Below are 23,427 nucleotides of genomic sequence, written 5' to 3' on the forward strand. Positions count from 1 at the left end.
TTTACAGAGCATAACTTACAATGATGTATTTCCTACATTGATCCAATGAATATGCTACTGTTGGAGACATATGAATTGAGGAAAATTACATGTAATTGCTCTGTGCTTAGTGTTATTCACTTATCTACCATTCACTTTTCTACTGGTTTTTTTTTTTTTTTTTTTTTTTTTTTTTTATAATATCATGTTGGTTCCAACATTGTTGTTAACATTGATTGTTCTCTATTCATCATCACTCTATAGCATACACAATTAGTACAGCTCCCCTTAACCCAGCCTATAGCTTAGTTTACATATGTGCCCTAAACAACTGCAAATTTGTTGAGGAAGGGGGATTTAGGGATTAACATTTCCTGGTGTTTACTAGCAGGTCTGCTTCCTGGTTTCTATAATGCAATTCTATCAACCTATACAAGTTGCAGCAGGTCTCTAGTAGTAAGGAAATATGTAACAAACTTCATGCTGGATTATGTTAAAAATCATTTAATATTGTACCTGAGACATACTTGATTGTTTGTCTCACTAGTTTAGGGACTTCACTGACTATTAACATTTCTATGCTAATACTTCACCACCACTGTTATTTAGGACTACAGGATCACACTACTGAAACAGGAAGCACAGGCATAATACTAACATCAGTAAGAATGAAACAGTTAAACCTCACTTTTCCCCCAAACAATATCAGTGCATTAGAGCAAATGTTTTCATTCCCCATTCTGTATGCCTGATAATGGATGAATAAAATATATCACATTTGCATGTTATTATAACCTAATCTTATGATAGGCATATGCAACTGGAAACATTATTAATAAATGAGGACTGAACTGAAATATACGTGCTGTTTCATCACGTTTTAATCTTTTACTCCATATTTTTAGATTTACTGCTTATTGAATAGAATTGGGAGAAGAGGAGTTTGTGGCACAACTTGACTAGAAGTAGGGATCGGGTGGTAGGACATGTTCTGAGGCATCAAGGGATCACCACTTTAGTATTTGAGGGCAGTGTGGAGGGTAAAAATTGCAGAGGGAGACCAAGAGATGAATACACTAAGCAGATTCAGAAGGATGTAGGTTGCAGTAGGTACTGGGAGGTGAAGAAGCCTGCACAGGATAGAGTAGCATGGAGAGCTGCATCAAATCAGTCTCCGGACTGAAGACCACAACAACAACAACTGCATATTCTGCTAAATATGCAATGTGAAACAGGGATTCTAAATATCACTATAACTGATTTACAAGAAATTATTAGGGCGCGCGTGCCCATGCACATATGCAAATGACCCCCCCCCACACACACACACACACACACACAAAATCAGATTAAAACTAAAACTGAGGGTTATTTTCTCATTAATAAATGAGGAAATAATTTCATTTCTTACATCAAGCTCCTCTGATATCTCCTCAGCATCTGCAGCTGACTTGGGAGACTTTCGAAGTCGTTTCTCCAGTTTATCCAGCCAGTCCATTTCTTGTGCAACAAGAGCTGAAAATCACAAGATATTTTTAATATTATAGGTTAATCCAGTACATAACTTTGAGCCATTTGTGAACGCTACATTTTTCTGCATGATAAAAAATGCAGCCAGCAAATAAATTACTTATCCTGTGCACCAAGTCTTCCAGAGCCTCATAATTCTTCCTGTTGAATATATGTTATAATGTTATCAACTGGCACCAACCTCCCTCATTTATCAAAACAACTTAATTACCAACTATAATCAATCACAACTTTCTACATGCAATGATACTGCTTCCATAATAGTAATGTATTTCAAATACTTCAAGAAAGTTATTTGGTACCTCTGAACTCTCCATATTCATGTGAGGCATCCTTCAGTATTCTATGTCTGTCATAAATGTGGTCAGTAACTTCACTCCACTTGGCATTCAGCTGGGTGAACCTTCTTGCCAGTTCCTGAACAGAACTCCCTTCACTGCTCAGCATCATGTCATTACCTAGGGAAAAAAACTTAATTGGTAATAAAGATGAAAATCTGAACTGTACTCAGTTAAACATGGCTTCTGGAAACAGCTAGTTCTTATAAGTAAATGCAACAATAATCTCTGCAGTACCTGTCTCCACAGCTAACCTTGAACTACCAAAACCAGAGACCAAAACTTAAAAAATGGGTTGGGAATACACTGTTTTTCAAGGGAAAAATTGTGATAAACTTTTGCATCCCTTACTTAGGTCTGTATGCCTCATCTGTACTTATCCCACTATGTCCAGTAGCAGTAACATGTTAGATATGCCAGAAGACACACTACAAATAAATAGACACCTGTCAAAACCAAAACATGGTCTTGAATGATAAGATTGAAACTCCAATTTTCATAGCTCCACAACTTCTAGTACTAGTTTAATGTACTAGAATTCATTTAAACTGCACATCTGACTTAAATACTGTTTACTACTACTACAAATGAAAAGGAACACATTTCAAAATAATTTCTACATGAAATGTCTTGGTGTTTAGCAGTGATACATCATTTACATAATCAGATAACTAAATTTGTATAGGAAAATTTCCCACACTTATCCTACCTTTATATGTGTAAATGCTGAACCTCTTTCTGCTTTTAATTACCATTGCTTACAAACTGATTGGGATCCAGTGTACAAAATAACTAATGTAAATGACAAATGTAATATGTTCTTAAATGAATTCATCTACCCAGGAAGAGCATTGACATTTCATCCAGCAATCCATGGATTATGTAGGGAATTAAAATTTCTTGCAGGACTAAGAGGGAATTATATGCCTCATTAAGAGTATCAAATCATCCTCTTGAAAGATCTTATTATTAATTGTACCACAAAGTTTTAAAATCAATGATAAACAAATCCAGAACCTTATCTATTCAATCTGAAATGTATAACTCCAATAACAAAATAAAATCAGTTTGAATATCATAAAGACAGGGTGTGGCCAGAGCAGCAAGAATTATAAGTCTATATACACTCCTGGAAATGGAAGAAAGAACACATTGACACCGGTGTGTCAGACCCACCATACTTGCTCCGGACACTGCGAGAGGGCTGTACAAGCAATGATCACACGCACAGCACAGCGGACACACCAGGAACCGCGGTGTTGGCCGTCAAATGGCGCTAGCTGCGCAGCATTTGTGCACCGCCGCCGTCAGTGTCAGCCAGTTTGCCGTGGCATACGGAGCTCCATCGCAGTCTTTGACACTGGTAGCATGCCGCGACAGCGTGGACGTGAACTGTATGTGCAGTTGACGGACTTTGAGCAAGGGCGTATAGTGGGCATGCGGGAGACCGGGTGGGCGTACCGCCGAATTGCTCAACACGTGGGGCGTGAGGTCTCCACAGTACATCGATGTTGTCGCCAGTGGTCGGCGGAAGGTGCACGTGCCCATCGACCTGGGACCGGACCGCAGCGACGCACGGATGCACGCCAAGACCGTAGGATCCTATGCAGTGCCGTAGGGGACCGCACCGCCACTTCCCAGCAAATTAGGGACACTGTTGCTCCTGGGGTATCGGCGAGGACCATTCGCAACCGTCTCCATGAAGCTGGGCTACGGTCCCGCACACCGTTAGGCCATCTTCCGCTCACGCCCCAACATCGTGCAGCCCGCCTCCAGTGGTGTCGCGACAGGCGTGAATGGAGGGACGAATGGAGACGTGTCGTCTTCAGCGATGAGAGTCGCTTCTGCCTTGGTGCCAATGATGGTCGTATGCGTGTTTGGTGCCGTGCAGGTGAGCGCCACAATCAGGACTGCATACGACCGAGGCACACAGGGCCAACACCCGGCATCATGGTGTGGGGAGCGATCTCCTACACTGGCCGTACACCACTGGTGATCGTCGAGGGGACACTGAATAGTGCACGGTACATCCAAACCGTCATCGAACCCATCGTTCTACCATTCCTAGACCGGCAAGGGAACTTGCTGTTCCAACAGGACAATGCACGTCCGCATGTATCCCGTGCCACCCAACATGCTCTAGAAGGTGTAAGTCAACTACCCTGGCCAGCAAGATCTCCGGATCTGTCCCCTATTGAGCATGTTTGGGACTGGATGAAGCGTCGTCTCACGCGGTCTGCACGTCCAGCACGAACGCTGGTCCAACTGAGGCGCCAGGTGGAAATGGCATGGCAAGCCGTTCCACAGGACTACGTCCAGCATCTCTACGATCGTCTCCATGGGAGAATAGCAGCCTGCATTGCTGCGAAAGGTGGATATACACTGTACTAGTGCCGACATTGTGCATGCTCTGTTGCCTGTGTCTATGTGCCTGTGGTTCTGTCAGTGTGATCATGTGATGTATCTGACCCCAGGAATGTGTCAATAAAGTCTCCCCTTCCTGGGACAATGAATTCACGCTGTTCTTATTTCAGTTTCCAGGGGTGTAGATAAGGTATAATGATAATTTGGTACATAAGCCTGTAACAATTTCTAACATATTTGACAATCACTTCTTAATTGCAGCAGGACGCGTAGGTTGTAAGGGCTCCCTAAATACAGCCACAATTTTATTACAATGACCTGACTACAAAATATATGATCCAATTTGTATAGCTCCAGTCACTATTAATGCACTTAAAAATAAAAATCAAGGCCTTAAAGAAGAAAAATACCACAGGTATTGACAACATTTCATCTAAAGTTATGGTATATATCAAGTTCTCTGCCACATTTTCAATGAACCTTTGCAACAATGTGTTGCCCCAGAGAGCTTAAAGTTTGTTACTGTCAGACAAATTTTCAAGAAGGGTGAGAAAACTAATTTATCCAACTACTGTCTAGCATGCCTGCTAAGTTGCTTCTGAAAAATATCAGAGAACCTAATGTATAAAAGAACTCTAGAACACCTCAATATTCACAACATCCTCAATAGAAACCAATTTCATTAGAAAAAGAAGAGAAAACAGTTTCAGTAGAAACCAATGTCATTAAAAACAGATTAACAGAGCTAGCTATTTCCTCTCTCACAAAAGAAATTCTTATGTCAATAAATAACAATGGGCCACCTATCAGAATTTTCTGGGACTTGTCAAAGGCCTTTCACTGTGTCAAACACAACATTCTCTTAATGCCAGTTTTTAAGGTTTGAATGTTAGCACCAGTAAGTGGATTGACTCATATCTACACAACAGAAAGTAGAAGGTAATGGTACTGATGGCTGTCCTGCTTCATATGACTGGAGCACACTGAAGTGTGTAGTGCCACAAGGATCAAATCTGGGGCCATTACCGTTCCTTATCTTTGCCAATGATCTCCCACTTTCTACAAACACTGAGAGCAAATTTACTCTTCTTGCTTATGACACTACTATTCTGCCTGAAAGCCAAACAGTTAGTGAACTACAAAATAAACATAATTCTGTACCAGTAGACATCCTATGCTGGTTTACAGCTAACGGATTAATGTTAATAAATTAATGTTAATAAATTAATTGAAGAAATGCAATACATGTAGTTTCATGCAACTCAACAAGTAAATGATGTAATCCACTTGAACTGTTACAATGAAAATACTTTACATTGTCAGTCCTCCAAATTACCAGGAATTGTAATGGATGCCAAGTTAAACTGGTATGAGCATATTCTAGACTTTCGAAAAGACTCAGTATGGTGAGTAATTACTCCTCTTGGGTATATCCATGATATCAAGGTTGTTTATTTTGGCTATTTTCACTCTATTGTGTCATATGGTATAATTGTTTGGAGTAATCAGCCTTCAGCCACACAAATCTTTATTACACATAAGAGAGCAGTTACAGTCATAGGTGGCATTCATCCAAGTTATTCTTGCACAAGCCTATTCCACAAGCTGCAAATATTAACCTCCATGTCTCAAAACTATTTTCTTTGATGATTTTTCATATCTAATAACCATTCTCATTTTACATCTAATAGTGCATACCGTGATCACAATTCAAAGTCTAACAATGATTTACATACACATCCAAAACATCTAAGCCTTGTAACAAATGGCGTTCACTATCCTGCCATGAAATTTTCAATTCACTTCCATCAGAAATTAAAGTCCACCTTAATGTCCTACCTACATTTAAAACTAAATGAAGAAACTATCTTCTGGATAACTTGTTCTGCTCTCTTGATGAGAACATGCAAATTAATCAATGATAGTTTTTGTAAATTTGTATTGTCATTTGTATTTATGTTTTGAGACTTTGTAGTTATAATGTGTTAGCCATAATCTGTCTTCCTTGTTTAAGATGATCAATATATAAATACTCCTTTTTATGATCCTTACGTCATTCTGAGTAATTTATGTCATGTTCAGTTGAACCGTACATTATTAATTTTACTTCAACTGTTAAGTTTATGTATGTATTTACTACATTTCCAGTATTGTACAGTTGTTTACTGTGTCTCTTTAATCATGTAAACCTGACTTGTTCCACACCTTTGGGCCTCATCACAATGTGAATTCATGGAATTTGTAATAAGTAAATAAACAAATACAATATATGATCAAAAGTATCCAGACACCCCCAAAAACATATGCTTTTCATATTAGGTGTATTGTGCTGCCACCTATTGCTAGGTTACTCCATATCAGAAACTTCAGTAGTCATTAGACATTGTGAGATAGCAGAATGGGGCACTCCATGGAACTCAGGGACTTCTAACATAGTCAGGTGATTGGGTGTCACTTGTGTCATATGTCTGTCATGATATTTCCACACTCCTAAACATCCGTAGGTCCACTGTTTCCAATGTGATAGTGAAGTGGAAATGTGAAGGGATACGTACAGCACAAAAGCGTACATGCCGACATCATCTGATAACTGAGAGACTGCCAACACTTGAAGAGGGTCGTAATGTGTAATAGGCAGACATCTATCCAGAGTATCACACAGAAATTTCAAATTGCATCAGGATCCACTGCAATTACTATGATAGTTAGGCGGGAGGTGAGAAAACTTAGATTTCATGGTCAAGCAGCTGCTCGTATGCCACACATCATGCCTCACGTGGTGTAAGGGGCATAAAAATCAGACAACTGAACAGTGGAAAAACACTGTGTGGAATGATGAATCACAGTACACAATGTGGTGATCTGATGGCAGGGTGTGGGTATGACATATACCCGATGAACGTCATCTGCCAGCATGTGTAGTGCCAACAGTAAAATTCGGAAGTGGTGGTGTTATGGTGTGACTGTGTTTCTCATGGAGGAGGTTTGCACCCCTGGTTGTTTTGCATGGCACTATCACAGCACAAGCCCACATTGATGTTTTTAAGAACCTTCTTGCTTCCCACTATTGAAGAGAAATTCTGGGATGGCGATTGCATCTTTCAACACAACTGAACACCTGTTCATAATGCACGGCCTGTGATGGAGTGGTTACACGAAAATAACATCCCTGTAATGGACCGGCCGGCAAAGAGTCCTGACCTGAATCCTATAGAACACCTTTGGGATGTTTTGGAATGCTGACTTCATGCTAGGCAACACCTCTCCTCATTGCAGCACTCCGTGAAGAATGCATTCCCCAAGAAACCTTCCAGCACCTGACTGAATGTATGCCTGCGAGAGTGGAAGCTGTCATTAAGGCTAATGGTCGGCCAACAGCATACTGAATTCCAGCATTATCGATGGTGGGTGCCACAAACTTGTATGTCATTTTCAGCCAGGTGTCCGGATACATTTGATCACATAGTGTAATAATTTTGACATGAACCTAAAGGTTTCTTTTTTTACCAGGCACATTCCTGTTGCTGGTGGTATGCTCTTGTTTTCATCCAGCCTCCGAACTGACTTACCCAATCAGTTATAGTTGTCTCTGAACCAAAATCAAAACCCCCACTTTTCACTAAACAAAGACTGCCATAGGCGAAGGAAATGGTAACTGACAATAAAAATTTTAGGAATGGCCATGGGTCAAACCCCAGAGATGTCTACTAATTAACTGCCAGCTTGTTGTTGACAAGACTTTTGTTGCATTTATTAGAGAACTTGATTGTACACCATTGTTTTGAGTGTTAGCACTCGTTGCAAATTGTGAGACAGAGACTGTACTATCAAAATATTTGAAGGAGTAGTGATATTTATGCTCCCAAGAGACTGAAGAAGACTGAGCCAGACAGCACAAGAAAGCTAAGAGCATCATCCTCTCCCACCCACACAAAAAACCAACTGGTCCTAACAGGTTGGAACCAATAGGAGTCCAAAAATAATTATTGTACTTCTCTCCATACACACTTTGTATTAGTCTGTGTTACCAGTTTCAAGTTTTTTTTGTTATATGAATCTATTATTGCACATCGTAATTATGTACAGTTTTCAGCTGCTGAATTGGTCCGTTTGGAACCTCAGCCTCTTCATGATTTTCTGTCTTCCCACCATCTTTCTGTCTCTACCCTGATCCAGTCTTGTCCTTTCTTTTACACACTGTCCTTGACTCCTTCCAGCCAACTGTCTCTTGGTCTTTTCCCCTTTCCTTTCATCTTGTGTATCCTCCTGGGTGTCATCTTCCCCTCCATTTAGTTAACATATCCATATCATCTAAGCCTGGATTCCGCTATCCTATCCTGTAATGGTTCTTCTTTCAGCAAGTCTCTGACCCTTTCATTTCTTAACCTGTCCATCTTTGTCACTCCAAAAGTTTCTCTAGAATTTCATCTCAGTAGCTTGTATTTTGCTTCTCTCTTCCTTTCATTACTCAGGTCTCTGAGACATATATCAGTCCAACCCCTTGTCCACATCATGGATGATTGACAGTGGCATGAATTAGAGGATTACCTGTTGGGGCAAAGTACAGTGGGGACTGTATATGCCCTGAATTAGCTGTGGAGGTCCTACAGGAACCATGAAAAGTGATGGCGAATGGGGCTCTGATGAAACTACGACAGGCCCAGCAAGCCAGTAGTGGCTAAATCTCTGCTATCAAGAATGGAATTGGAGGGTTAGAGTATTACACACACAACTGTTAAATAAGTGGATGATTGTCACATTTTACTGCAAGTTCAGAGATAAAAAATGCATAAATAACAATTTACACATACTGGTTCATTTTTGGGATGACACTGTTATGAACAAATTATATTTCAGTTTTTTTATTAACCACATGTAACTATCTTTGCAGTATGTTGTCACACTTTTGAATTTTGCACTGCACATAAAATGTTGTGGTTTCATCTTCAGGTGATTTATTTTATGTATTGCTGTATATGAAAGCTGAACTGCTAAAGAGTGATTAATTATAACAATGGATAGATGCAGGTGTTGCACATCTAGTACGTATACATATGAGTTCTGGCTGTGAAGGCTGTGCCTTCCTCTTCCTTGTGGTGTCATGTGGATGTGGTATGGGTGGCTAGTGGTCAGCATACTGCTCTCCCAGTCCCTTTAAAAACTTTCCAGGCCGTTGAGCCACTACCTCTATGTCAAGCAGCTTCTCAATTGGTATCACGAGGCTGAGTGCATCCCATACCAGTCCTCCCACTGACAAAAAATTCTTGGTAGTACCCGCAACTGAACCCAGGTCCTCCTCACAGCAGCCATCTTCACTCACCACTCAGCTATGAAGGCGGACTTGCATATCTTGTAGCTATTGTAATGTTATGCACTGAGAAGGTAAGTTACTGCATTATAAGACATTCTGGATGTGATGTTAAAACAAATTTACGCGATCTCCTTTGAATCACATGAGCACAATCTGACACTAACACATACATTTCAAGACTGCAAGAGATAAAGAAATGATTTATAATCACATACCCATTTCATTCAGGTTGCGAAAATCTTCTGTCCTGCTATCAACCTTATCTTTAAGAAGTTGATATCTTCCTTTCATCTGGTAAAGTTCTGTTGAGGAGTTGACTAAAGGTGATGGTGGTATTTCAGTCTCAAGTTTGCAAAGCCAAGCCTTGAAATCTTCAACACCACTGATCACCTAGTAGAAAAAATATACATACATATCTTCAAGCTTATGAATGTGTTGAGAGATTAAATGCATATGAAGCATGAAAATGTTAAAAGCATATACCTTTCTGCTCTTTTCTAATGCCTCTTTCAGTGCAGTATTTTGTTGTTTTGAGTCTCCGGTTACTTTCTCCCATTTCTTACTTAAGGCTTCTAATTGTGATTTCAGTTGTTCTGCAAAGGCAGGTTCTGCATTGTCCAAAAGCTTCTCTGCTGTGGTTTTTATTTTGTTGAAATTTGGCTGAAGTGTTTCCACATCATCCTGAAGAGCCTGTTACAAGAGATTCATTAAACTAGTTACAATCTTTCACTCAGAAGTATACTGGAATTTTCATAGGGATATCACAGTATATTAACTCACATTGGACTGTTCCAGTTGGGCTTCTAATGTCTCTAATTCACCAATTGGTATGGCATCATCTGCTTGCAGAAAAGTTTCAACTTCTTGCAGCCATGAATTGAGACCATCCATCTCATCATTAAACTGGCGCAATGTTTCAACATCTTAAACAAATGAGAAACAAGTTACATAACATTTAGAATATTAAGTTAATACAAAGTGAATTTTATAACTGAAATGGCCAGTTCAGGTAATTAACATCCGGGTGTGTATCTAATGTATCCAGCCAGGAAAATGTCACCATATGCATGTTCTTTTTGTTGTCTATTAACTTTGAGAAAAATCATTGCCAAAAACAATGGGACTATTTCAGTCTTGTATGTGTCTTTTGACATCCCAATGCCTCACCCATTCAACAATGAGAGATTATACTTACTCCTTCAATTATGTGTTACCAGTCAGTAACAAATTTACTGATAACAAGGTAATAATGAGGCTGATCTGAGCACCAGAGGACTTCATTAAGTAGGGACCTAATTGGGGAGGGGGACTGCATAAACTCATTTCATTTGAGTACCGTGATATGTATTTAGTTATGGGGATACTTGCAGTTCATCACGTACTCTGAATCACTTTGTGATACACTATTTTTACATGCCACACACAAAGTTTTAGCAGAAGTGAAATTAGTAAGTGATAAAAATTTTATTTCATTCAATGTCTTCTTTCCATCTTTTCCTTTATATTTTCCGTCCAGTCCTGTGTTTTCCATGCTGATGTCTCACACAAGAAAGATGAGTAAACTGAATCATTCTGGGTCACTATGGTACATCACAGAAATTACTTTGGAAAATGTAACTAACCATCTATTTGGGCACTGCTTTTCTCGTTGTTTTTGTCTGCCTGGCGCTTTCCTCTCTATTTATTTATTATACTTACTTCGAACTTTCCTTGATTTTCCATTTACGAACTTTCAGTAGTTTTCATCTATTTATTTGCCACTGTTCTTTCAAGTACAGTTATGTCTTCATTCATATGCACTAACACTGTAACTGATTTCACACTATATTAGAATGAGCTTTTTGTGGCTAAAAGCCACTACACCTTTACCATTGTCTCCAATTCTTTAATGCTGTATCTGTACATTTCTGCCTTCTGGTCCCATAACTTTTCTTTATCATTCAATGATGAGTCAACAGCACACCAACTGAGAGGCAATGTTAGCTAAATATTGAAGGACCTAGAGAAAAATTAGCCATGAGACATTGAAAAAGTAATTGTGATATTCCCTCAAATAATTTAAAGAAGCCATTGATAACGTGAGTCAAAATGGCTTGTGTAGAATATGAACTTAACTTCTCTTTAATGAGAGTTTAGTTTCTGAATCATTCAACATACTGCTTGGTACATTCCTATTACATAACCTCACTCACTCACTCACTTACTCATTCTCTTGGCTCAAATTTGTGACTGCTCTCCCACATTGCTACATATTCTATGTCTCTATATTCCGTCATAAGTTCCTAATACAAAAATGTATGAATCCTAAAAGAATGTTTCTCCGTCAAGCTTTTTCTTTACACAAAATTTTTGTGTAATAAAATACGACGACATATTATCTCAACAGACCTACTTTTCATTTTTTCATATGCATCCTCTTGTATCTTTCTCATTAACAAAATGCTTCAAGTCTCATCTGCATGGAAACAGTAGTGGGAAATTGTAGACTAAAGGGCAAAGCAGATATGAGTGCACAAACAGCATGTGCAGTGATGTTCTTTAGTGCTGTGACAGACTGAATTATGTACTTATCTTCTAGATAAATAGTGACCAATTAATATTCTGTGTGTTTTACCTATATAAATTCTGTTAATCTAAAATTATACAAACTTCAACTATTCTTATTGATTTTGTCTCTTGTAATAAACATTGCTGGAATAAAAATGAAGACACCCTTTTCAAGGTTTTCAAGTCACTCAAGATTTATTGTTGCAACAGTGCATATGGGGTACGTGAAATGATTACATTTACAGATCAAGAACACAGTTGAAACACCCAAATTAGTACACAGTGTAGGTGCTGACTCTGGCATCCAGTTAATCATACAGATGGTGAATACTGTCCTGGGATACGTTATATCGTGGCTGCTTGACCTATTCACGTAAATCTGTAAGAGTTGTTTGTTGACCAGTAGCACAAGTCACTTCTCATCCCATCATATCTCACACATGCTCAATTGGTGACAAGTCTGGATATTTTTATGGCCAGGAAAGTTGCTGCACATCTTGAAGATCACATTGAGTTTCACAGGTAGTGTGTGGGCAAGTATTATCCTGTTGGAACAACACACCACCCTCCTGTTGCAAGAACAACAAAATAATGGGTCTAAAAACATTCTACATGTAACTAGTGCTGGTTACTGTCCCCACCAGAAACACCAAAGGTGAACAAGAGTTGTAGCTTAGTGCTCCCCAGACCAGATGACCTGGGTGTGACCAGTATGCCTTGGAAAAATGCACTTTACAATACAGCACTCACCAAGTCTACATTGTATGAGCAAATGACTGTCACTTGCATGCAGGCAGAATCTACCTTCATTGCTGAAAACTGTGGCACATCATTCCATCTTCCAAGTGATCCTCTGATGGCACCAGTCGAGCCATGCAATGTCAATGCCATGGCGTGAGTGGAAGATGAGCTAGAGTTGTGTGTGTCTGTAGTCCCACTACTAATAACCACTTCACAATAGTTTGTGTAGACATGCCTAGGCTCACAAGCCCTCTCACCTGTGCTGTGGTAGCTGTATGATATGCCACTGCTGCCTGGGGTCATCCTGGTGGGCATCTGTGCTGTGTGGATGTTCAGAACATCATCTGAGGGTATGAGAATGTTCACATAACCACTGATACCAGTATCTTTGAACAACTCACAGAGCACATCCAACTTTGGTATTAATTCTCCAAAAGGACCACTCTGCCACTTGGAAGGCCACAATTTCACCCCTTTCAAACTCGCTCAGTTGGCTATAAGGAGCACAAGTGTTTCTCCGTGGCATGGTTGCCCACTTGCTTCACAAGTTTACACCATACTGAGCCTTCTGCCTTCTGGCTGTGAGCATTCCCTATTAAAGGATTGACACAGATGATGCTATGGTAGCTATGCTATCTGTTGGCAGGTGACATTGAAACCGTTATCAGTACATCTACTATCCTCCAGGTGGCATGTGCCATCATCAGATGAAAATCTGATGTCATCTTTCCAGGTGTACCAAATCCCTCCCCCCCCCCCCCCCCCCCGCAATGTATGTTGACAAATCTTCCAACAAATTAACGGTTTTATTTTGGAGAAATAATTTCTTCCCTTTCTTCCTATTTTACTTATAATGTGGCACCTGGTTTGTCTGTATCATTATCAGTGTTAGTTTTTTTTTCATTTTTGGCATAGTTGTAATTTTTTTTAGTATATTGCTTTCAAACTTTTGATTTTTCCTCAGCCTATTTTCACTGTAAAAGTAATGGAGAACTAAGTTTTTTTGTCAACCTAAGTGTGGTTTGCATGGGTCATATTTTGTGAGTGTCTCAGATGATAATATTAATAATAATAACGAATTACTTACCTTTCGTAAGTCTGCACTGCCTTTCCTCTAAGATGGCTGGGATATCACTCCACCGTGTATTTAGGTCTTGGAGCTCTTCCCTTAATCTTTGACTCTGTGCTTCTGAACCAGCATACTGTATCAGCTCTTGCCCAGTTTTGTTCACGTACTCGAAACTGTCTTGCTGTTCATCAATGGTGTTTTGTAGTTCCTGTATGATAAATATTTTTTTGCTAATAATGAGTTCCATTTAGCATTCCATATTATATTACCTAAGGTTCCACACAGGACTTAATTTCGGTACAATTATGAAGGTCATTCCATAAGCAAGTTATGCTTTTTTTAACACGATGTTTCTTAATGTACATGCAAGTATGTATCTACTACTTCTTTTCAGTACAACACCTTATAACATTAAATCAATTTTTGAATGTTCTCATCATGAAATTTGCTACATATTGTACCCAGCTAATAACAGTTCTTTTTCATTTCATCATCATTATCAAATATTATCACCATCATTATACATTTATTAGTTGCTGCAATATTGCTTTACACCAAATATGCAGTCACATTTCAGAGCCTCTCACTTTGCTCTCCACAGTCAGTCTTGTATTCTGACTTAAACGTTCAAACCCACGTGAAACAAATAATTTGTCCAATAAGATAATAAAAAGGTAGAGTCCTGAGAGAGTGTAGCATATTCACTACACACAAATTCTGTCATTTCACTTTAACTGTAACTGCATGACATATCTATATGTATGAAACTATTCTCAAACTGACGTCTTTACAAATTTCCTAGAAACTCTGTTACACTTTCTTATTTTTCTAGTGTGCCCCACAGGAGATTACTTCAAATAGAAGAGTACAACATAAATTCTTTGCAGATTATGCTAAACTTATGTGTAGAATATATATTCTCATGGTGCATAATGAGAAATAATGTTCAAAATTTGACTACTGCTAACCAAAAAAAGCAAATTTTTCCAAGAAATCCATTTTTTCAGCCAATACTGGTGGTCTGATAGGTAAAGTGCCCCAATTATGGTGGGAAAAGAAACAAGCAAGTAATGACAATCCAGCAACAGTTGTTCTAGTAATTTACACATATGAAGGCAAACAGTGTGGGATTCACATGAGAAACAGAAGTGTACCACTTGACATGACTGCTAATCAGTCATACTTTTTCTGAGCATGCATTGAACATTTAGCTACAATTTTTGAGATATTGTACATTTGGTGACTGCTCTCCCCTTCTCATAGTGTTCATTATAGGTAACAATAATGGAATTGTGTTACAGAGCAATGTTGGAATATCTTACTTATTCATATACCACTCCTAATGTTAACATTTTTTCCTCTTCTGATCTCATTTTATTAATAATACGTATACAACAGTATAGAATTTCTTATTCAAGCAGTGATGTGTAAAACTTTATTATTCACTGTGTAATTTTCAAATTACTGATGACTGTACTATAGTTAGTTCACCTGCAAATATTTTATTCAGAGAAATATTTGTGATTTGCTATACATGCAAACCAAGGGATGGTGAAATTTTTTATAAGCAAAATGTTATTTGTTTTGGTAATGGTATAGCTCATTTGAAGCCCTGATTATCCTTTTTTCAAAAACATTTCATTTTTTCCAAAAACTATGAATTTTAACAGTTATGCATACTCATAATTTTCATGTTCTAGAATGGTCACATCTTAAAATGTAATTTATTCAAAATTTAGTAGCATAGTTTTATACCCCCAACTTTTTTGTTTCCAAAAGTTACCAGTTTTCATTAAATTGGTTTGTTAATTTGTTCATTATTCCAATTAGAAAATTTCACTTTCTCAAAAATTTCTAGCAAATTCTGGGAATCTCCTTTAACAATGAACTGCACTATTTTGTCATTTTCTAAATGTACTGCTGTTCGTTGAACAAACTTACATCACTGTCTATTGTGTCTTCGTTCCTTTTAAATTTTTAGATCTGTATGTAAATACTTACAATGTAGTAAATATATAATTCAAACAATTGTATTTTTCCATATCATGCAGACCTGTAAGTAGGTGCAGTACACAAAGCCTGTGTCACTCTGTGTTTAAGAATCAAAATGTAACTAACTATCTATTTGACAATATGTTATCAAGTCTGTCGGAATCTAACAGTTATTATGCGAACAGTCTACATCCCATTATGTAGTTTTCTGTTTAGTTTGTACTATGTTGGTCTGCTAGTGACATTGCAAACATCATGTAGTTTTTGGTTTATGCTTTATCATGCAAATTTCAGTCAGTTTGTGTTTAACCACCATGAAGTACAAAATGTACAGTTCCTTTGTGTGTGTCAGTAAGGACCTAGCTGTGAACTTTTGCATAACCAATGTTTCAACATTCAGACAGTAAAGATATTATGCCAGAGCTGGGTAAAGTAATATGTTAGACCGCCACTAGTGAACATTGAAAATGTTTGTTAATTAGTGTTACTTACTGATCTGTGTCCAACATTGAATTCTCACATGTTACAAAGATAATCAGAGAACAGGTGAACACTGTGAGTCAATAAACATGCAGAGATCAATAATCAATAGTTGCAAAGCTGTGTACTTTACTTTAAAAATGTTCATCAAATCCACCAGTAGCAAGAGGATGATCAAAGAAGAAAGGTTACAAGACTTCCAAAATGCAGTTCCAGGTCAGGTTAGTTACAACTCAGCTGCTGTTATATAAACAAAACAGTCACTATTGTTTGTTTCTGGACTAAATTTTGAAGATAATATTAGAAACAGACACAAAACCTTCATGCGGACCATGTCCCTCAATTGCCTTTTGCTACGAGTGTGTGTTATAATAGAGGTGTGTAGTAGTACAAATTTAAAAGAAGGTGTAAGACTGTTCCAAGCAATACTGTTTGGATGAAAATTACATTAATAAAAATAGAATGTAGAAATATGTTACCCTGAACTTCTGAAGCTGGTCTTCCATTGTGGTAATATCAGACACAACAGCATGTTCTGAAAGCAGCACACCTTCAACATTGTGCACCCATTTCATCAGTGCTTCTTTTGCTTCAAGATACTTCTTGGGTGGTGTTCTATCAATGGCGCTGGTTAGTTCAGTCTGTTTTTCAGTCAGCCTAAATAATAATGCATGTTGGAAATCAGCAACACAATTCAAAATACTGAAATGTGCACACTTTTTCTTTTTATAGAATTAACAGCTCTCTTCCATTACCTCAACAATAAACTGTTCCATCTCTGAAGAACTTTGTCTGCATCAGCATCAATATCTTCAGCATAAGGTCCTGCAGTTTCATTTGCAGAGAGCTCAGCTGATCTCTTTTTCAACTTTGTGAAGCGCTCTTCATTGGACTTAAGAGTTTTGAGTTTAGCCTGGAGCAAATTTTAATAATTATAAATTACAAAAAAACTGTGTTGATCAAACACATCAAAAAATATGGAGGACTGTCATAGACTTTTCACTTTGTGTTAATTATTAAGAAGGCTGGAGATGTCGAGTATTCAGGGTTTGCATGTTGCTCCAAGATGTGTGCCAGTCTCAGTCATATACAACACTTTGTACTAGTCACTGCACATCCCACTGACTGTATTTGAGACTTCAGCAAGTAGATTGAGGTGAGAGGTTGTGTATGATGGGGTAAATAGATGGAGAAAGTGACATGAAGTGAGGGGAGTGTTTGGGGAAGAGTAACTGATGGCTTTGAGGGAGACAGCAGACACACAAGATAGGAATAAGACAGACAACCACCAGAGTGAGGGAGTTTGTTTGTGCTCTTGGCCACAATTTGGTGGTGGCCATTCAGTCTGGTGGACAGCTGGTTAATGGTAATGCACACACAAAATGCTGTGCAGAAATGACAGTAGAGGTGGTGTATGACAAGGCTGCTTTCACATGAGGCATTGCCTCTGATAGGATAGGATAAGCCTGTGACAGGACTAGAGTAGGACATGCTGGATGGGAAAATTGGGCAGGTCTTGCAGAAGGGTCTGCCTGTGGCAAGGGCTGGATGTGGGAGTGGCATAGGGATGGACCAGGACATTGTGTAGGATGGGTAGGTGGCAAAATACCATTTTTGACAAGATGTAAAGCCTCATGAGTAGGTTGCTACTCTCTTCTGTGCACAATAATAGATAGTCAACGTAATGAGGGCCATCCTACTCACAATCCTTCCCATCCCTCCTAAAGCAGTATTCCACCATCCACCCAACCTACACACCATCTTGGACCATCTCTGCACCGAACCTACCCCAATCCCTTGCCTCAGGGATCATATTTCTGTACAAGATCTAGGTACAATACCTGCCCAATTCACCCACCCATCACATCCTATTGTACTTCCATCACAAGCTTATGCCACATATAACAGGTTGTGTCACATGTGAAAGCAGCCATGTCATATAACAGCTCTATTGCAATTTCCGCACAGCATTTTATGTGAGCATGACCACCAACTAGCTATCCATCAGAATGAATAGCCACCACCAAACTGTGGCTGAGAGCAGAGTTGACCACCCATTGGCAGAACATGCTATGAGCACAACATGCTCAAATTCAATGGCTGCATCGAAATCCGTGCCATCACCCCAGCACCAGCTTCTCTGAACTATGCAAATCAGAGTCATCCTTGCAACATATACAATGCCCCTGTAATCCTCCTATCTCAATCTCCAAAAATCCATCACAGTAACACCCTCTACCCTGCAGCCCCTCTTCCTGTGTCCTGCCACTCCCTCTCAACCCACTCCATGTGATCGTCATCATACTCTCCACAAATTCATCAGCTCTATTTAAGGTTGAATAACATGTACACTGTTTTTGTTCTACTGATTTTTGTTTTTTGAAACTAGTTTTTGGCTTATTAGGCCCTTTTCAAGAAACAAGTCACTAGCATCTGACAGAGCACAAGTTTTTAGGTAATCAAAGATTATAGACAAAGAAACAATCACTTGCATAGAGTGTTGTGCATCAAACTTGTTTCTTAACATTGAAATTACACTTTACACAATGGACACTGTTAAACACAATAAATAATTAAACAACACAATATTATAGGTTAAATGGTTACAATGTTTAATTTTGGGATGTCTTGACATTGGCTGATTAACTCTTAAACTGAGCACTCCTCATTAATGTGCAACAAACATGTTTTTCTTACATTGTAAACTAAACTTTAGGCAGTGTCCATTGCCTAAAGGCTCAGTTTAACAGTTAATCAGCCAATGTCAAGACCTCACAAAATTTAACATTATAACCATTTAACCTGTAATACAATGTTATGCTTAACATTTTCCATCATGTAAAGTGTATTTCAACATTAAAAAACAAGTTTGATGCACAACACTCTATGCAAGTGATTATATCTTTGCATACAATGTTCGATTACTTAAGAACTTGTGTCCCTTTCAGACGCTAGTCAGTTGTTTCCTGAAGTTGGCCTAATAAGCTGAAAACTAGTTTGAAATAGACAAAAGTTAATAGGAAAGAAATGTGTACTTGTTACTCAAATTTAAATATGGAATTTTTCAGCCAAGACATAATGGAAGAACCTATAAATTAAATAAATCATCCGCTCTGGTGCCTGTGTGTCACATTTCTATCCCATATGCCAGCTGTTTCTCCATCCCACATTCCTCTCCCCATAGACTTGCTGCTTCACTGCAAGCCATCGGCTACCCCAGAGAACACAGAGAAATCCAAATCAAGATAACGACATAAGACTACATGATTTCTTTCTCTTAACACCTGCATGCTCTATAATAATGACTACTGTTGCCATTAATTTGGACTGTGGTTGTTTCACATTCTGATTTTAGTGCCATAAACTGAGAGCTCACAATGATGTTAGCAAGCAACTGTCTACCACTGAGATAAATTATTTTGCTACAAGTTGGAGAGAATCAAATAACACACAGAATCAATGAAAGAATTTTGAGACTGCAGGAAAATACACCAAGGACTATTTGAGTGATAATACTTGAAAATATAATAATATCATCCTCGATTGAAAAGTTTTAGTTAGTCAAACTTTTGACTTTTAAAAGTGATAAGATGTAAGTACAATTTTAAATTATATGCAACTGGGAAAAATAGTAATACAATATAACACAAGTATTTGTGTTTCTGTAGCTGTTACTCACCCGGCATTGTTCAAGCTGATGCGCAAGACTCACTGACATTTTTGGAGATTCGAGCCATTTCTCATAACCTTCCAACAGCAATTCTAAACTAAGAACTTCATTATAAAAGAGTTTTCTATCATTCATAAAATCTATAGTTTGCCTGCGGTGTTGTAGTAACTGTTGTACACCATGCCATCTTGTTTCCAAGTCATTTACAATTTTTTCTTCTGCATCAGTTTGTTCATTTTCTACAATAATAATAATAATAAAAAGATTACATCTACAAAATACAACAACAAGAACAACAACAACAACAACAACAACAACAATATAATAATAATAATAATAATAATAATATAAATTATGAACTCAAAACCAAGGCAAAAAGTAGGGCCACTGTTCTGAATTAGGCAATGTAAACTCCCCCAAATGATTCTGGCAGAATCTTATGATCCTGGTTAAAACACCCACGCAGATTCCACTGAATTGCCACTTTTACGATAATTGACAACAAACATCCTGTGGCTCTGCACTGAACATGCAAAAGAATACTTGATCTGGATGTAGAATAGTTCAAGGAGAAAATTAATTATGAGCCTTTCTCATACACACAACTGACCATATGACTGCCTCTGATGTATTACATGTAAGTGGTCGACTGGAATCCTATAGCTTCCTGGCCTATTATGCTGGTTATGAGACCAATTTCAATGCCTTTCTGGACTTTCCTAGTGCCCTCCCTACACTAAATGGAAATTAGTTATTAGAAGGGAGTGGAATGGGTACATGGAGGACGCACCGGAATTTGCTCACGAGACATGACTGTGTATAAATCTGATGTTTCATATGGCCTTAGAACATGTTCTCATGTCCCACAGATTCTTTATTCTGTACAACAGGATAATGTATACATCATGATTGTGTTGCCTTCAAGATGCTAGAACTGAGGAGGAGACAGAAACATAAATAAACTGGTCCCATGTCAGTGCCTGCAGAGGCTTCAGATGCATAGTGAGAACATGTAAATATTTGCATCTACATACAAATATCAGCTGAACTAAATTCTTACAATGAAAAGGTGATAATTGTTCCATTAAATTCTGTGAGAAATAATCAGTATAATTAAAAATATAAAAAACATAATTTTCACCAACACATGAAAAAGCTAATGATTGAAACAATGATTACTGGAATGTAAGTAAACTGAAATTGCATTGAATTATTTATTTTTTCTTAAGTAATGAATGCCTGGAAAGTTGCAGGTTGCTTGGTCAGAGACCTTAATAGACCTCACAACATGATGTTTTGGAAGCTTATGGCACTACCAGAATCAGACATAACAAATGCACTCTGTTGTTGTTAAACAAGAAGCAGCTAACTATGTTGGTTCTTCTCTGTACCAAGTTTACTTTATGCTGGAAACACAAACATTACCAATCCAGGGGTCAATGTATCATTTACACCAGATGGTGGCAATACTGTATTATGCCTAATTATTGTGTAAGTTCTATGATTGTTTCTGGCCAACCAGCTGATGATCCTTAAGATATTTTAATGTTTGCACAGTTATCACTTAACTGATATTACAGTATAGAAAAGACAACTTTGGAAATATCAATAATCATCATGTTCATATCATTGCACAAGTTTAAGATGACGATTGTTAAGTAGGTTTTCATATTATTATAAATGTGTTGATATTGAGGTGACAAGCAGTCAAAAATGCAAATGAATGAATAAGGTTTTAACTCTTAAGGTATCAAACTGTAGAAGAGAGAAACCTCATGCAAAGTTTGTAACTTACGGATCTGCAGCTCCCTTATCATCACTTTGGCAAGGCTTACAAGCTGCTTATAATCCTCCTCATGAATCTCTATATCTGACTGACTTTCTTCATAAATTGCTATTTGTTCTTCCAAACTGTAGTTGTTAAATGTGCTGCCTTCAGAACTACTTCCTTCTTTACAGGTATCTAACCTTGATTCAATATGGTCCAACCATTTTTGAAAAAGTGCAAGTTTTGTATCAAACTCAAGCCGATTAACAGTTGCGAGACGACGTTTCTTTGGACTTGCGTGTTGTAGAATCTGGAAACACATAACATATTTTTTTTTTTATTCATGTTGGATCTTCTGAACTCTGCAGACATTAATGTTAGTTGGTGAATGACGAAACCAGCAACAAATTCACCAACAAACAATATGCATTTATTGAAAATGACAGCATCAATCAAAATTTATATAAATTTTAATTGTGTAAAACCATTACCTCTTGACTAGACTGCAAAGTAAAATTAGAACTCCTGCTCCATTCATCATCTTGAGAGGATACTTCAGACCTGCTTTCAGTAGCAATTGGTTTTATGCTAAATTCAAATCCGGAGCTATTTATCTGTTTGAAAGGAAACAAAACTGCATGAATAAGGTACACCCTAACATTTAAGGTTTTATCAGTACCAAGGGATTATTATACTACAAAGTGAATCCACTTGATTGATTATTATTATTATACCTTACTAATCAAATATCAATTTATAAGGAACACATGTATCAACCTTACTGATACATTTTTTGAGTAAGCAGCAGAATAATGGTAACAGTTTCTAGCCAAACTACACAAAAAGGGAGTAGTTGGAGCAGATGGGGGAGAAATAATGAATAAAAATGTAATGCATTAGCGTGCATGGGCTGGGAAAAGGGTCAAGAGATTGCAGAAAACAATGCAAATATCTCAATAATTTTTCTTCTGAAGAAAATAAAACTGAATGAAGAAAATCAGAGAAATAAGCAGAAGTTCTCTTATTTAACAATATGTAGCCACTTGTTATTTTCTCTCAAGTTTCATTCATTCACACAGACAAATAAAATGTAGTTTTCCTAAATGACATCTTCTAATTGCTCGTTTTGTCAAGGCTAGCCTTGTTTCCATTTTATTTTTCTGAGGAAGTTATATCTTTTTAAAATATCAGTGTAGCTTGTATGATAATTATGTAGCTGTTAGGCTGATGCTGTAGTTTGTTTCACGAGAAATTCATTTAAACAAAATTCATTTAAACAAAAAATATAAATAACTGCGAAAATCTTCTACAAGACACTGAAATACAAAGAATGTAGGCACGTCCCCGATATTGGTGTAGTGGGATACAATATTCATGGTAAATATTTTGGCACTTTCTGCAGCGAAGAATTCAGAGTGTTCTATAAATATTTTTAAATGAATGGAATGGGTAAAGCTAATCATTCACCATAATGTGGTGGTTTTGTGTAGTGGACAGACACACAAAGAAGAAACATAACATATATCAATTTACAAATTTGTTTCTTCAGAGCTTAGAGGACCACATACACCTACAAATTACAAAAGAAAAGCACCAAAAGTGGATGTTTTACAATATTAATTTATTTAGTTTACTGGT

The 23,427-nt window shown here is 37.8% G+C and overlaps 1 protein-coding gene across 1 annotated transcript in view; it reads right to left on the minus strand.

Annotated features, from left to right (window-relative positions):
• The window catches only part of LOC126471168 (dystrophin, isoforms A/C/F/G/H-like), an 881,357-nt gene that overhangs the window by 181,453 nt on the left and 676,477 nt on the right, over positions 1–23,427 (minus strand). Inside the window, exons 14-24 of the mRNA XM_050099271.1 lie at positions 22,281–22,403; positions 21,817–22,099; positions 20,031–20,260; positions 17,107–17,264; positions 16,831–17,008; positions 13,898–14,087; positions 10,303–10,445; positions 10,006–10,212; positions 9,738–9,912; positions 1,812–1,967; positions 1,391–1,494 (exon numbers count right to left, since the gene is read on the minus strand). Coding sequence (XP_049955228.1) covers positions 1,391–1,494; positions 1,812–1,967; positions 9,738–9,912; positions 10,006–10,212; positions 10,303–10,445; positions 13,898–14,087; positions 16,831–17,008; positions 17,107–17,264; positions 20,031–20,260; positions 21,817–22,099; positions 22,281–22,403 — 1,947 coding nt within the window. The remainder of the gene's footprint in view (positions 1–1,390; positions 1,495–1,811; positions 1,968–9,737; positions 9,913–10,005; positions 10,213–10,302; positions 10,446–13,897; positions 14,088–16,830; positions 17,009–17,106; positions 17,265–20,030; positions 20,261–21,816; positions 22,100–22,280; positions 22,404–23,427) is intronic.

This window comes from Schistocerca serialis, chromosome 3 (assembly GCF_023864345.2).
Source record: "Schistocerca serialis cubense isolate TAMUIC-IGC-003099 chromosome 3, iqSchSeri2.2, whole genome shotgun sequence".
Taxonomy (NCBI): Eukaryota; Metazoa; Arthropoda; class Insecta; order Orthoptera; family Acrididae; genus Schistocerca; species Schistocerca serialis.